At 46.6% G+C, this 16,732-nt stretch overlaps 1 protein-coding gene across 1 annotated transcript in view; it reads left to right on the top strand.

Moving 5' to 3' along the window:
• LOC147629360 (ankyrin repeat domain-containing protein 2A-like) overlaps positions 1-16,445 on the top strand; it is a 35,112-nt gene extending 18,667 nt beyond the window's left edge. The window contains exons 7-8 of the mRNA XM_086812597.1: positions 15,967-16,106; positions 16,238-16,445. Coding sequence (XP_086668723.1) covers positions 15,967-16,106; positions 16,238-16,337 — 240 coding nt within the window. The 3' untranslated portion in view covers positions 16,338-16,445. The remainder of the gene's footprint in view (positions 1-15,966; positions 16,107-16,237) is intronic.
• Positions 16,446-16,732: the final 287 nt, after the last annotated feature.

The following is a 16,732-nucleotide window of genomic DNA, read 5'->3' as shown; positions in this document are numbered from 1 at the left end:
CCAATGATCCGAGAAAACCTGTTGCTGATCAACCATCATAGTAAGAACCTCTGGCAAAAAGAGATCTTGATGTAAAATATACATCCTATCCAATCTAGCATAAGTGCCCCGAAACTGTTGTGAGGCATAAGTGTAACCCCTTTCATCTGGATGCAACCAAGACCACATGTCTTGTTTTAGCGACCTTGCTGCAAAAGCTTCCCATGCCATTCTCTCCGGGCCATCCATTACAGAATGAGGCGACGTGGCTTGCTCCGTGGAGACACACATATTAAAGTCTCCCATCACAAAGCCAGGATGAGAGATTGAAAGAGCACACAAGTCATTCCACAGCAAACGGCGTGCACGAGCATTATTTGGAGCATACACCCCTAACAACCATAAAGGCGTATCATCCCAAACAATCTGTATCACTAGAAATCTTCCATGAACATCTTGAATCACAAGAGAAGGCTGAAACGGCGAACGAACAGCAAACATAACACCTGACTGCGAAGCAGGATGTCCGCTGTAGAAAACATAAAACCCCTTATATACATAGGCTTTGCCAGCCAACTTATGCTGCTTATGTTCAACTGCCTGCACACAAAACATCCCAACCATGACAAAAAGTTGTACGCCAAAGCCTAAACTGCTTTTGGCGCGAAGAAATACCCTTTACATTCCATTGTACAATTTTCATAAGCCTTCCCAGAAAAGGAATCAACAAGGCCGTGTACTAGGCCCATGACAATCTGCCAAATCACGAACCTTTTGAAGCATTGCATTTTTAGACATGGTATTTGTAATCTCAGACTGCCCTTGGAGTTCCCGAGCACGTGCCGAAGGGTAACCATCCCATGGCGAGATGACCTCACCCTTCGAACCAAACACAAGAGGCAATTGTTGTTGTGCTTCTTTTGTTAGGCGACTTCTAATAGGATAGCGTTCTACTCTATCCACCCCACGAGTCCCTGTACCCTGAGAAAGTTGGCCTCCCGGCCTCTCAATCCTGGTCTGCTGGGCACCTGAACCCAAAGGGCGACAAGCATATGTATGTAAGGGCCCCTGATGAGTACGCAAAGGCCCCCGCCAAACAGCATCTGAGAAATCTCCCTGCGGGTCAACAAATCGTGTCTTTTTACCACATACTTCCACCCATGGCTGCTCAACCTCATTCTGAACATCCACGTACATCCATGTGCTGGGTATCATGTAAAGGAGCATCATGCTCATCTTCCACGGGCAACTGCCCATCAACGATATCCTTGGTAGCAACAACTTGTTCTTTCTTAGGACATTCGGAGACAAAGTGGCCCATCTCACCACATTTGAAATAGTGGCCAACAAATGTATCCCACCTCAATCATACATTAAAGGTTGTAGCCCAGCCATATTGACACGCAAATGTGTCGGCCTAGGTCTCCCAGTATCCCACAACATGCATAGACGATTTCGGTTTCTAGATGTCATTCGAGGCACCACCAAGACATCACCGATACCTCGCATGAGACCTGGTAAAACACGCCAAAACATTGGTGGGAATTGTTTCACTTCAACCCAAACTGGGCAAGCCTAGCGCAACATATCTTGGTACTCTGCCATAGGCTTCCACGGAACCACATGAACCAACTGCCCATCCAAAAAGAGTGGCACCTGCTCCAAGACTGCCCTACGGGCTTCCGAAGTGCGAAAAAGTATTTCATAAAAGCCTCTCGGACCATCATAAATCTCCTCAAGTGCCTCAGGCGACACCAAGCGGCCCAACCATGCTCTAAGACGAGGCAACAACAGAATACGCCCAGTAAAGAAGAAGATAGCAGCACGATCATGAAAATCTGCTAGCTGTTGTAGCAACAAAGGAGTCGCCATGCATACATCAGCCACACCACCATTATCTACTGCAGCCATTTGCACGCTATTTGCCTTCACATATTCTTGCAGAAGCTCACCAGTGATCTGCAGCAAACGTGCAAACTCCGGAGAAGGTACCTGAGAACTTTCCTCTGCATTCTCTCCAACATTCACCGGAGTGTAGCATTCAGCACCTGCAAACCCTAATTCAGCAGCTGCAACCATCCTCTCTTATATTGCTGAATTTCCATGACTTGAAAAACCCATACACAGAAACGTTGGTGTACAACACACACACACACACACAGCTGGCAGATTCTGCAGAGAGTTCAGAAGCAGCAATACACAAGTGAGCAGCACGCTTAGTCTTCACACAGGTCGCAAGCAAGCAGCTATCACACAATTCGTAGGCACAGGCGATCAGCTACCAGACATGACACCGGAAGCCGCGAGCAAATCATTTCATTTCTCTCTCTCTCTCTCTCTCTCTCTCTCTTCTCTCTCTCTCTCTCTCTACGAACCTTTTGCTACAAAGTTTCTTTTACATTAGGCATCAACTTGCAGCATACGATTAGCTAAAGGCTTTCAGCATTTGCGCATAGAAGTGGATATCATTTCAGGCTACAGGGGAGGTAGTACTAAACTTAAAGTCGTGCTATCTTTTAGCTCATTTCCAATAAAATGAGTCTTTTAGTATCTGGTAAACGTGTCTAAATAGAACTGAAATCATGCTCATTAGGTTTCTCTCATCCTCAATCACACTTTTGAACCTTCTTGCTTTCTTAATCTTTTCACAAGGCTTGTAAATCACGTCATCATTTTACTTAAACAAAATCTATTTAGTTTCACAAGGCTTGTAAATCACGTCATCGTTTTACTTAAAACAAAATCTATTTAGTTTTAGCATGCATCACTTTTTAGAACTCTTTTTCCTTAGAAAAAGATTCGTTCTATTTGTCCACCTCATGCGACAACCAGAGTTACGTGGCTGTTGCTAAGAATCCAGTATTTCATGCACGGACCAAGCATATAGAGATCCAGTACCACTTTGTGCGGGAGAGCATCTTGGAGGGAGACATTATCCTTGAATATTGTCCTACCCAAGGACAACGCTGCAAACTTATTCACCAAAGGATTATCTCAGTTAGCTATTGGCATTCATGGCAACTCCTTGGATCTTGGGCCACCCCCAGGACCTGAGAGGGGGCGTTAGCATATATTTTCTCTTGTTGGTGGCTATTTTGGTGTCTACGGGGGCCATTTCCATGCTCAAGCATTCCCCATATTTTCCCCTATTTTTTCCATATTTTTTCTCTATTTTATGGGCCTTTGATGTGGGTTGCCTATTTTCAGGTCGTGTAGGAGCCTAGGAGGCAGTCAGCTAGCTCATATGTGGTACTCTTTATCATTCTTTCTTGATCACTTTGGTGAGCACCTTCAGCCCTCTACCTACGGAGTCTATTCTTCGCCTACGGGCTGGTTGTATCTGCTCTTTTCTTGAGGATTAGTGCATCAATGCTTTGCTTTTTTCTCTCATCTCTCTCTTGGAGCTTCAACGTTTTTGTCATTCGTTTACATCTTTGTGCTACCCTTTGACACTATATGCTCCTCAAGAACAACTATAAACCAAAATATCAGCTAAGAATACCACAATAAATTTACCTAAACAACCTCAAAAGAGGTCATTCATCATCTATGAAACTTGGGAAGAGCGTTCATGAGCCCAAAAGGTAATACAAGAAACTTGTAAAGTCGGTACAGCATACGATGTGGGCGGTCTTGTCTCCACGGATTTCCTAGGTGAAGACTCACGCGGGCATGATCGGAAAAAGTAGTGCCTACCAAAACACCAACTGCACTGCTGTGAAGCTTCCGAGACATAATCCTAGTCGTGGGCTAGGGGTGACACTGAATGGAAAAGAGAAGACCGTGGCTTCCACATCCAAGGGAGTGGGGTGAGAGTGATGCAAGATCACACGTATATAGAGGGGAACCACCATCTTGGTGAAGGAGCTCGACTCAACTGCAAGCACCAGAAAAAAGTGTAGTCCACCAGCTGCCCCATGATTCGTATGGTCTGCCAATGGACCCTGGTGGGAGGGTTGCTATCGGTGAAGCAATGATGAGCATATCCATTGGGTCGGTGAAGTGCTGGACCAGCTGTCGTACCTGGCGTGGTGCGATGGATCGGCTGCAGCAGGCCGGCAGGCGTGGAGAAGTGAGGTAGACGGTGGTGGAGAGGATGGGAGGGTGAGTGAGGTGGATGAGGGGGAAGGGGGAGAGGGCTGAGAGCAGAGGGATGATCCCGAGGGAACGCTGAGGGCAGATGAGGAAGGCTGGTCTTCCACCAGGGAACTGATTGTGGGTGGCTCTTGAGTCTGAGGGTCCTCCGCATGCCGGAGAGGGATGACTGCATTGGACCTGTACTGGTGGTTAACTGGACTGCCCAATCTCCTTAAGGCTCTCTGTCAGGATTCTTTGTAAGGGCTTCTGCCTGTGATGCCCGGGGTGCTTGTGACACTGAGGCCGGCTGGTGGTTTGTCACCCTGGCCCTGTGGCCGGATGCTGTTGCTGATCCTGCTGGGGAGAAGTCCCCTCAGCAACGGTCAGAGGTGGTTAGATGCCTTTCTAGTCGCGTGTGAGGGCACTGCTTGGGGGGGGGGGCAGCACATCGTATGAGACACTACCCGGGAAGGCCGGAGAACAGGCGCAGAAGCCGAGAGCCATCAAGGCAAGGGATCGTGATGGCCTGAGGGAGTTTCTGTGGCAAGGCTATGAGTATCATGGTGGAAGGGACATTCGCCAGCCAGGTGACAGTTGCTTCTATCATCGGGGAGGGGGAGTGGGGGGGGGGGGGGGGGGGGGGGGGGGGGGGGGGGGGGGGGGGGGACCAGTCCAAGGGTGCTGCCAATTGATTGAAGGAGGTGACTGTACTCCTTGGGACGACTGGGAAGCAAGCTGTCATGGGGAAGCCTGATGCAGCCGCAAGGGAATGCGAGTTGGGTGAGAAGCCATGGTGCACAATGCGATGGGGCCTCTGCAGTGCAGCAGGATCCATTCAGCCAAGGCGGCAGAGATGAACTCCACCTGAATGTAACCGTTTTCCCCAGGCATTGGATGTTGGAGATCTGTGCCTACTCGCCGATCAGAGCAGCTTGTAGGAGGTCCTGAATCGAGCCCCTGGTGGGTCTCGGCTACCAACAAGCTTCCAGAACAGGGAGAAAGCTTCCAATAGAAGTGAGCAAGATATATGCTCTAGAAAATTGGCAATGGATAGCGGTCTTGGAAGGGGGTGATGAAGTGGCTGCCATGGAGTCCTCTGAAAGGAGGGGAACAACTGCCCACAGCTGAAAGAAAAGTGGACAAGACCCCGGGAGCAGACAAGAGGTGGGAGGAAGAGGCTGGGAAAAGGGGGCAGAGGGGAAGGCAGAGGGCAGAATGAAGAGGAGAAGAGGGGGGGGCTAAACACAGGAGGGAAGGGTGAGGGCTCCACAACTATCTAATGCATCTATGGTCATAACACCAACAAGAAGTGACATACCAAGTTGTGGCAAGCAACACGTGGTTTACCTCCAGGGCTCTAGATGCTAGATCAAGCTTCCAAGAGCTCCAATGAAGGAGCTTTTTCTTTATGCTCATGAGCACAGGGGAAAATTGCTGGGCACATGTAATGTCTATCTTGACCTGGCATCCATATCTGGCAATGTGTCCTCTCTCAATCCATGTGAAGCCAACATCTGTGCCCCAATCAATCCTTTTGGAATCATTGATCCAAAATCCGGCATACTTATGCCAATTTATAAAGGTCCATATAGCTAGACAAAACTCTTCCAAGATAGTGTGAAATGAGCAAAGACATGAGTAGGATGCCTCCAGAAACATTGTTGTATCGTCAGCCAACACAGAGTTGAAAAGCTCCTCCATGCGCACTTGAGCGAAGGAAAATGCTAAAGTTTTTGCAACAATGAGATACAGCAGCGGAGCAGCCTTGCCGTACGAAATGAGAGATCTCAAAGTGCTCACCTCGACCTCCACAACAAGCGTAGTGCTGTGAGCCTCGTGATAAAGTCAAGAGACACCTCTGATCCAATCTTGAGAAAATCCTATGCATGCGAGAGTACTAAGAAATCCCAATCCACTATGGCATAGGCTTTCTCAAAATCAAGTAGCAAGATTGCCAACGGCTGATTACTTGCCTTGGCTCACTCTACCGGCTCCCAAAAGATGTTATCAAAGATGCTTCTTCCTTGGAGGAATCCATTTTGTGTGTCATGAATGACTATCTGAAACACTGGCTGCAATCTCATGCTCACTTCCTTGGCAAGAATTTTGTATGCAGTCCCAAGAAGTGTGATTGGCCTCCACTGGGCAATGTTAGTCTTATCACCACCCTTAGGGATGAGGTGGATAAGACTCTTGGTAAGAAAAGGATCTCCTATGGTCGTACATCTCTATGGCATCTGAGGATGTCCTGAATCTACAGCTGGCAGGAGGAAGGTCTAGATCTCTTAGGGCAGGGACGTCAAGCTCTCTAGAGAGATTGTGGCCTCCTCGAGGGTCACAGGCTCTATTGCAATGACTGTTCTCTGCTTTGGATGAATTTGGGTGGTGGGTGTCATGGTCGCTCAATGGGAATCATGAAAGTTTGCGATTGAGCAGGGGAGAAAAAAATAAAGAAAGAAAGTAATAATAGCGTCTACAAAAGATATGAAAAACAACTATCAGCATATGACCATGTGTATGAGGTAAACTAGAGATGCAAAACAACTATCAGCGTATGACCACGTGTATGAGGTAAACTAGCCATGATCAACTAATGGTAATGCCACCCTCAATCAATACCGATCTGATGGCCAAGAGAGGCCTCTCTGCTGGAAGCATGTCATGGCGTCCAGTGTCTCTCCCATGGTAGGGAATGTGTTAAGATAGCTGCAGAACACGCAAGGAGTGCTCCACTTAGAGCCTGACATGGTCAAGAGCATTGCCTCTAATTTTTACTTCCGTTTGTTATCTGCAAAGGCTCACTCCCCTCAAAGGGATAGGGCACAGTCGAAGGTTTGGGTTTCCCTTCCTAGGCTCATTTCGGATGACATGTGTGCATTAGTTGATGCCCCCTTTTTCGGTAGATGAGCTTAGACATGCCATTCCAGCATTATTACATGATAAATGTCCTAGGGATGATGATATGTGTGCATTACTTGATGCCCCTTTTTGGGCAAATGAGTTTAGACATGCAATTTAGGCATTACCACATGGTAAATGTCCTGGGGATGATGGCCTCTCTCCCACATTTTTTGGGATGACATTAGGGATAAAATCAATGTGGCATTACAAGATATGTGGAACACAGACTCCATGCTTGGACATTGCTGCACTGTACACCATTCAAGTGGAGGAGGATAAGCTTTGACTCTCTTTTTTGTATACACAATGTCACAGTTGTGACTTAATCTCTCTTAATTACTCTTAATTATCCTTAATTACTCTTAATCATTGAAGGGTCACACCTTATCACATGGGTCATCACCAAAGGACACATCTCTACATCTCTACGTCCAAAGGACATAACTATTCATTTTTAAGAGTCACACCTTTTCATCAGTGCCTCTTCATTTGTACCTCTTTAGATCCTATTTAACAAGGCCTTGTGTCTCAATGCAATCAACATAGCTTTCCGCTCTTTGCCTCATGTTTACTGAAGTATTTAAGCATTAAGATATTATAATTATGTTTAATTAAGCTAAAAGCTTAACAGTGGTATTAGAGCAAACAAACTCCAACCTGTAGAATGTCCACAGCCAAACCCTAACCCTAAAAATTAGAAAACCCTAACCTTAACCCTAAAATTAGCCTTAGCAAGTGTTGTATGGAAGAACTAGAGAGAATGTTCCAGCCAATTTTGTCCCCATTGCCCAATTTTATGTGATTTTTCCACCCTTCACTTTAAATAGCCACGACTTTGGCCTTTATTTTAAAAAACAATTTTCAGCCAATGTTATGACATTAAGGCTTAAAGCCTTGTAACATAGTTTTTTATAAAAAAACGGGCCTTTACACCTTATGAAAGCCCAAGACCATCAATCGCCTGCACTTGCAAACTACCAACGAAGAAAAAAAAAAGTGCCTTCGCAACAAACTGCCCCCGTGCCAGCCAAGAGAGAAAAAAAAAAACGCCACATGCACCAAGAGTTTGCGCTTCTACACTAGCTTCAAAAAAAAAACGTGTGCCCCCAACTTGTCACATACACAGCACAAGTTTCCCCAAGTCTTGAATATTTTCAGCTTCTGCCTAGTGCCGAATCTTGAAGTACCGGCTTCTTCAAACACACACATCTCACGTGTGATCAACCCATATACCTTGCTATTTTCATCATTAAAAAAAACACAAACCAAAACAATGCGGCACTTTGATGTTCAAAAAACCAAAATTCATCATCATCCGGATACCACGCACTTCAGGTGTGTGCAAATCAAGATTTATGGTTTACATAAAAATGCAAACCCCCTTTGTTCCATCTTCATCGACAACAACCAATCCCAGTGCTTTCAGCTCCAGTAGAACTTTATCCTTATACAAGATGGTCTATAACAACATCGCCAGCTTGCAACCTACCCTTTCAAGTTCACAGTATGTCTTTGCCTCACCCACCTGTTGATGGTTCTCACTAGGGCCCAAAGGCGTTAGCATCCACAACCCCAGAGCCTCAACTTGCAGAGTCTTCATCTCAGCCTACTACTACTATGGAGGACGAAACTGTTAGAAGTCATCTCCTGTCAATATTTATACACAAGGGCCTTTGTTGTGGGTGTGCTCGCCCTGTATAGGTGTTTTATCATTTTTCCTCACTCCCCGTATTTTTTCCCTAGTTTTCTCCATTTTTCCGGTGGTGTGGATGGATGCCAAATGGTTGGCAGGAGTACCTAGTGGCTGGCCGACTGTCCATTCAACAGTCGTGTGGCTGGCCGACTTGCTCCTACAGCCGTGGAGGCTATTTACTGCTGGCCGACTGCTTCATGCAGTCGTGGAGGGCCACCAGCGTTGGCCGACTGCATGCATGGGGCATATAAATAGGCCCCATGTCCCCCACCACTTTCTCATTCAGTTATTTGCGGGATCTTGTGTATAGAGAAGAGTTTACACGCCTATTTCTCTGTGTTTCTTGTGCTGTCTATTTTCTGCACTCTACTTGCTCTTGTCAACCCAAGTTTGGTTATCATTTCCGCTGCATATTCTGACATAGTATCAGAGCCCTAGGCTCGTGATAGATCTTGGGAGTTTTCTGAGCAAGAGGGGGAGCGTTAGGTTGCTGATTGGTGGACTGTTTTGGACGGTTTGGAAAGAGAAGGTGCAAGAGAAGGCGGGCTAAGGTGCTGGACAGCCACTTGCAGGTTTTAGAGATTTTTTTTTTCCCACCCATCCACCTTTTCAGTTTACTCTCCGCGATGGCAGATTTACTAGAGAGGGCTGAGAAGCACGTGAAGATTCCGACTCTCCCCATGTTCCCAGTGGACCGTCAGTTGGACGGGTCCAATTATGGCATCTGGAAGGTCATGATGGAGTCTGTGCTGGAGTCATATGACCTTGATTTCATCATCATCGGGGTTCCACGACCAGAAGCCAAGGAAGGGGAGTTACTGTCGATGAGGAAGGACCAAGAGGCACAGGCACACATGTGGGATCGTGTCAACGCCAGGGTCCGGTCATTTATTTTCCTCAACTGCACACCACAAGTGATCAATCATGTAAAGCACATGACGCTGGCGAGAGGCATATGGGAGCACTTGGCTTCTCTTTATAACAGGGTATCTCCCATGAAACGGATCTCCTTGGAAGTGCAGATGCGGGTTATGAACCCTGCAAAGTCCTCGACGATGCGGGAACACAAACAAGTTGCAGGCCCTTCAGCAAGAAGTCCTACAAGCTGGGAAAGAGATATCATCTGAAGACATGGCCATCACTTTGCTGTCCCACTTGCCAGCTCAGTATTTTGCTTTCTACTCCTCGTTAATTACAAGTGGGAGGCTTAGCACCATTACCTGGGAGGAGCTTGTGCCAATGGTCTTGGACCAGGAGGAACGTTTCACGAACCCTCCTCACAGCGGCGGTTCGGAGGCCTTAACTGGCCAACGGTCGAAAGGCCGGAATAACAACAAGGGCAAAGGGAAGGCATCACCGGAGAAGTCTTCTGAGAAGAAGCTTGACTCAGAACGAGAGAAGCTGAAGGCCGAAAGATTCTGCAATGATTGTGGCGAGAAAGGCTTCTATTGGAGGAAGTGTCCTAAGCGGACAAGAAAGAGTGCTGATTCCTCAGCCTCAGCTGCAAAGACTCTGGCTAGAGATGATGGACTCCGACGCTTCATCATCTTCGAGCGAGGAGGTAGTTGGCTTCACCGCGAAGGATACCCGGGAATGGATTCTTGACAGTGGTGCTTCCAGGCACATGACTCCCTCCCGTGACTTCTTTCTGGATCTGAAACGGCAGGCGACAACTCCACTATTCCGATACATAGTGAGGGCCGGATGGAGATTATTTCCGACAGCAAGGGGGGCAAGCATGCTTCCCGTGTTCTTTATGTCCCTGCTCTGGGTTTTCATCTTCTATCAGTGCATGAAGTATGCAAGACTGGCTTTCGGGTGGAATTTGAGGAGCATTTACTTGCTCTAAGGGACCGTGAGACTGGCCAGGTTGTTTGGGAAGGCAGTGTGGAGAATGGTATCTACAAGCTCTCTGCACTCTCCTCATTGACAGGTTCTTAGGTCGGAGATTTGTGGCACTTTCATTTTGGCCACTTAAATGTGGATGCATTGAGGCGAGCTTTCCGAGATCAAATGGTGGTTGGCTTACCAGATGTTGGTAGTAGGCAAGGGCGTTGCAGTTCTTGCATACGTGGTAAGAAGCACAAGGAATCCTTTCCGAAGCAGGCTTCCAGGCGGGCTTCGAAACCATTGGAGTTGATTCACACTGTGTGGACCTCAGCAGACACCATCTTTGGGAGGATCTCTCTACTTTATGCTGCTTGTTGATGATTGTACCAGATTCACGTGGGTCTACTTTCTTTCCCAGAAGGACCAAGCTTTTGCACGGTTCAAGGATTGGCACGTGATGGTGGAGAAAGAGTCTGGATTTCAGGTCAAGACTCTCAGGGCTGATAAAGGAGGTGAATTCTCCTCGACTGTATTTCTCAGATTTTGTGCAGATCATGGCATCAAACGGAAACTGGCCAATACAGGATCGCCTTTGGAGAATGGAGTTGTCGAACGCAAGAACAGGACTGTGGTGGAGATGGCGAGGACCATGCTGGAGCATCGTGATCTTCCTCGTCCACTTTGGGGAGAGGCTGTGGCAACAGCTGTCCATACCCTCAACCGATCTCCGACGACTTCAATACCCCATATGACTCCATTTGAGGCATACTTTGGCAGGAAACCTGATGTCTCGCACTTCCGTGTCTTTGGGAGTGACGCATATGTACATATTCCGAAGAAGCAGAGGGGGAAGCTTGACTCCAAGTCCCGCAAGCTTGTCTTTGTGGGGTATAATTCTCTTTCCAAGGGATACAGATTGTATGATCCAGACAAGAACGAGATTGTTGTCAGCCGGGATGTGGTTTTTGACGAGCATGTTCCAGTATCCACTGTCGAGGAGCCGCCACTTCTTGGAGATCCAGAGGAGTCTGATGATGATTCCCAGACCATTATTCCAGTTGATCAACCAACCACAGTCAGTACAGGAGGTTGAACCCGCAGCTGGAGTAGAGCCCCCGTGACCACAGGAGGCTCCACGATCTGTTCGAGTACCTAGGTGGTTGTTAGACACCCTTCGGGAGTCGGGTGTCACGGAGTTACCCTCCGAGTGGACCACAAAGGACGGCCCTCGAAGATCACACAGAGTCCGAGATAAAAGCAATACAGCGGAGCTTCTTCAGGTGAACTATGCTTTGATGTCTCGTATTATGCGGGACAAAGAGCCCACTCCGGTAAAGGAAGCCCTTTCACAGGATACTTGGAGGAAGACCATGCAGGTGGAGCTTGATGCCATCGAGAAGAACAACACTTGGGAATTGGTTCCAAGGCCGTCAAAGCGGTCAGTCATTGGTGTCATATGGGTCTTTAAGACCAAATATGCGTCTGATGGGTCGGTGGACAAACACAAAGCCAGACTTGTGGCTAAAGGTTATGCTCAGCGGCCAGGCATCGACTACGAGGATACCTTTGCACCGACAGCACGGATGTCCACGATTCGGACCATTCTTGCCCTTGCTTCTTCTCAGAGGTGGCCCGTGTATCAAATGGATGTAAAATCTGCGTTCCTTAATGGTGACCTGCAGGAGGAGGTGTATGTTGAGCAGCCTCCAGGCTTTATTGTTATGCTAAAGGTTATGCTCAGCGGCCAGGCATCGACTACGAGGATACCTTTGCACCGACAGCACGGATGTCCACGATTCGGACCATTCTTGCCCTTGCTTCTTCTCAGAGGTGGCCCGTGTATCAAATGGATGTAAAATCTGCGTTCCTTAATGGTGACCTGCAGGAGGAGGTGTATGTTGAGCAGCCTCCAGGCTTTATTGTTCCAGGATATGAAGGGATAGTTTACAGGTTACATAAGGCCTTGTATGGTCTTAAGCAGGCTCCCAGGGCTTGGAATCAGAAGATTGATTCCTTCTTTGTTCGGATTGGATTTCAGAGATCGGTTGCAGATCCGAACCTGTATCTCTTTCGAGAACGCGGCATGGTCACGATTATCATCCTTTATGTGGATGATCTCATTCTCATTGGCGGTCATGTGGAGCACATTGGAGTGACGAAGGTTGCCTTGTCAAAGGAGTTTGAGATGACCGACTTAGGCTTACTCCACTTCTTTTTGGGATTGGAGATCTGGCAGACCCAGAGGGGGTTTTTCGTCTCTCAGCAGCGGTATGTTCATGAGTTGCTTGAGGCCTTTGGGATGGAGAACTGCAAGCCTATTACTTCGCCGATGGACCCGAACACAAAGTTAACTGTTACTGATCCTTGAGCTAGTTGATGTCTCGCAGTACCGGAAGTTGGTTGGTTCATTGATCTGGTTGCTGAACACCAGATTGGACTTGAGCTTCTCCGTGGGGCTGTTGAGCTCTTTCATGCATATGCCATTGAAGTCTCATTGGGACGCAGGATTGCGGATCTTGCGGTATCTGCAGAGTACGAAGGATCTAGGACTCTTTTACATAGGAGGGGATGGGGTCAGGCTCCAAGGTTGGAGTGACTCAGATTGGGGAGGAGATCCAGACACGAGGAGATCTACTTCAGGATACAGCTTTTTACCCTCGACTCAGGAGCAGTTTCTTGGAGCAGCAAGAGGCAGCCAACTATTGCCCTCTCTTCGACAAAGGCAGAGTACCGGGCTGCTTGTGGTGTTGCTTGTGAGGTTGTGTGGCTGCGGAGGCTGCTAGGCGAGATTGGGTTTCCACAGAAGGAGCCCACAGTCATCCAGTGCGATAACCAGAGTTGTATAGCTATTGCTCGGAACCCAGTCTTCCATGCCCGGACCAAGCACATAGAGATACAGTATCACTTTGTACGTGAGAAGATCTTAGCTGGTGACATCTTGCTACTTTATTGTTTGACGGAGGACAATGCGGCAGACCTCTTCACGAAGTCTCTACCTCAGGCTACGCTCAGGCGGCACTCCAGCTCCCTTGGGTTGATTTCACAGCCAGGAGCTGAGAGGAGGTGTTAGAAGTCATCTCCTGTCAATATTTATACACCAGGGCCTCTGTTGTGGGTGTGCCCGCCCTGTATAGGTGTTTTATCATTTTTCCTCACTCCCCGTATTTTTTTTCTATTTTTTCCCATTTTTCCGGTGGTGTGGATGGATGCCAGATGGTTGGTAGGAGCACCTAGTGGCTGGCCGACTGTCCATTCAGCAGTCGTGTGGCTGGCCGACTTGCTCCTACAGTCGTGGAGGCTATTTACTGCTGGCCGACTGCTTCATGCAGTCGTGGAGGGCCACCAGCGCTGGCCGACTGCATGCATGGGGCATATAAATAGGCCCCATGCCCCCCACCACTTTCTCATTCAGTTATTTGCAGGATCTTGTGTATAGAGAAGAGTTTACACACCTATTTCTCTGTGTTTCTTGTGCTGTCTATTTTCTGCACTCTACTTGCTCTTGTCAACCCAAGTTTGGTTATCATTTCCGCTGCATATTCTGACAGAAACCCACCAGCCTTGCTATCTAGCTCCAACAGATTGGCAACAGGCTTTGCAATAGATGCAGCAACAGTTCCAATAACAACTTCAAGAGTCCATGGCCACATTGGCTTCTCAAATCCAACAGTTGCGGATGGATCGCCATTCTCATACCAATTTTGTACTAGCAGTCGACATTACAGTATCAGTACCAGACAATGAAGACAACATTCCCCGTGAGGTGGAAGGTGATGGTCTTAAGACTCTTTATCGTCTTTTGCAAGCTAGTAAAACAAAGAAATTGGAAGTTAAACCCCCTAAGTCCTATGGAGAACAAACACAATAAGCGTACACTTGAACGATGACTTTATAAACTTCGCCTGTATTTTGACTCGATGGTCCTTACTGATGCCAAGAAGATTACATTTGCTGCGTCCTTACTTCAGGATACTGCCTTACTTTGGTGGCAACAGTGACATCATGTTGAAAAAATGGTTACGACGTGGGAAAATTTTGAACGGATCATTCATAACCAGTTCATTCCTATCAATGCAAATTTTCAAGCCTGAACTCGTTTACACCACTTAGACCAAATTGGTTCTCTAGCTTGTTATATCTCGCAGTTCACTAATCTAATACTGGAGATTAATTCTGTCCCTAACGGACGAGCTTCATGCCTTCATTGAAGGTTTAAACCCCACACTTCGTACCAATGTGCAAAAGTATAATCTTGCTACTTTCATTTATTATGCCAAGCATATTCAGGATCTGAATCTGAATTCTCAAACATCTGCCTCTCAAGGTTATTATGGGAGTGGTTCATGTATGGCTTGTGAAGGTTATGATTTATCTTCATCGGATAACTTTCAATTTCGACCAACTTCCCTTGGCAACATTCGTAACCTCGACAACAAAAAGGGCCATCTTTTAATCATTCTCAACGTCAACAGTTCCTTCAACCACGTGCATTTGAGACTTTGGACATGACCAATCTCGCACTCCTCGTCGTGCAATAGCTTCGCCTTCATCTTTTAATCATTCTCAACGTCAACAGTTCCTTCAACTACGTGCATTTGAGACTTTGGACGTGACCAATCTCGCACTCCTCGTCGTCCAATAGCTTCGCCTTCTCGTGAACAACAAAAGACAGGATTGTGCACAATTTATAATGGCAAGCATAGATGGTCTGAATGGCCTAAACGACCCAATGCTCCTTAAAACCGTAATGTGAAATCTTCAACTTCAAAACATGCAGTAGCTCATGCACTTCATGTTAGTCCTAACCTTGACATATATATAGCAAACTTTATTGAGTCAGTCGATTGACAACATCAAGGGTTCTTCCAGCAAGAACATCAAGATAATATTAATGGTTGAACCTTCAGATTCTTCTACATCAAGTTGCGACCAGCTGGTTTGTATCAATTATTTCTATCCAAAGTGGTGCAAATGCCCAACCAGCTACTGTATGAGTGTGTGTGCACGTGTGCGCTCTTAGTGCTAGCCTTCATTATTGCTGAATCTGCCCTTCACCTCCGGAAAACTGATAGAAACTCAGTTTGATGGTTTATCTATGAAGATTTGTCTATTGTGGTGACATATCTTGATGCATGAACCTTCATCTACTTTTGGGTGCTGAAGACTTGAGTGCGGATGTCATAGCAGTTGTTGATGATTGAAGCTTTGTGAATAGACTCTTATGGAGTCAAGATCACGCTTTTGTTTTTGCAAAGTTTGGGAAATAACCTGAACTTTTCATTGGTATAATAATTTATTTCTCTGTCATCCGACTCAAATGTCTTAGTTGTTTTGAATCTTGATGGCTCTTTGGTAGCTTCTTTTGTTTGAATGGCTCTCTGGTAGCTTATTGTGATATGAGGTTCAAATTTTATCTCTACGGTACATGTATCTGACTTTGCTCAAGAAAAACGTGCAGACTCATTCTTTTGGTTCATGCATTTCAGTTGAAGTGTGCAGAGGTTCTTTTGGGATCTGGAGCATCTATTGATGTTCTTGATCAAAATAGTAACACACCTCTCCATTATGCTGCGGGTTATGGGCAGCATGCGTGTGTTGAGCTTCTGCTGAAAAATGGAGCTGCCGTGTAAGTAACTATGCATTTCTGCTCAGAATTCCCGTCATCATTCATGACTTGTCAAGGAGAGATGCATGTTCCAAGGTGAGTCTGTTTACCAGTGAGAAGCTCTGCTGAGTTGTTGTATTGTGTTTCTGCAGAACTGTACAGAATCTGGATGGGAAGACTCCTATTGAGCTGGCAAAACTAAGTAACCAAGATGAAGTGTTGCATCTGTTAGAAGAAGATGCGTTCTTGTGAGCACTTGGCAGCTGTATTTGCGTTCATGCCACCCACACAGTATATAACGAGCGTGACTATCATTGATATCTCACCTTTGATTTGTGAAAATCTTCCAAGTGTTCTTTCTAGTTCTCTTTGTTGAAAGTCTCGATCAAGCTCTTCTAATAACAAAATAACTTCCTAATTAAACACTAATCTAAATTAATTAAGCATAATTAATATGACTAATCTAAAGTGGATGGAGCCTAAGAGTACTCATGATGAGGGAGAGCAAGTCCCATAGTACTTGGACTCCTCCGGAGTACTTAATCGTTGTCATGTCTAGCTCATGGATCTTCCAGGGTAATATTCTAAGGAAGTAGTGAAACCGTCTCTAAGACTGGAGACGATGAAGCTAATGACAAGCGTGTTTC

Source organism: Cibotium barometz, chromosome 18 (genome assembly GCF_041138505.1).
Source record: "Cibotium barometz isolate CiBa-2024 chromosome 18, ASM4113850v1, whole genome shotgun sequence".
Lineage (NCBI taxonomy): Eukaryota > Viridiplantae > Streptophyta > Polypodiopsida > Cyatheales > Cibotiaceae > Cibotium > Cibotium barometz.
The sequence above is the reverse complement of the archived record's forward strand: the minus strand, read 5'-3'. Positions and strand labels throughout refer to the sequence as shown.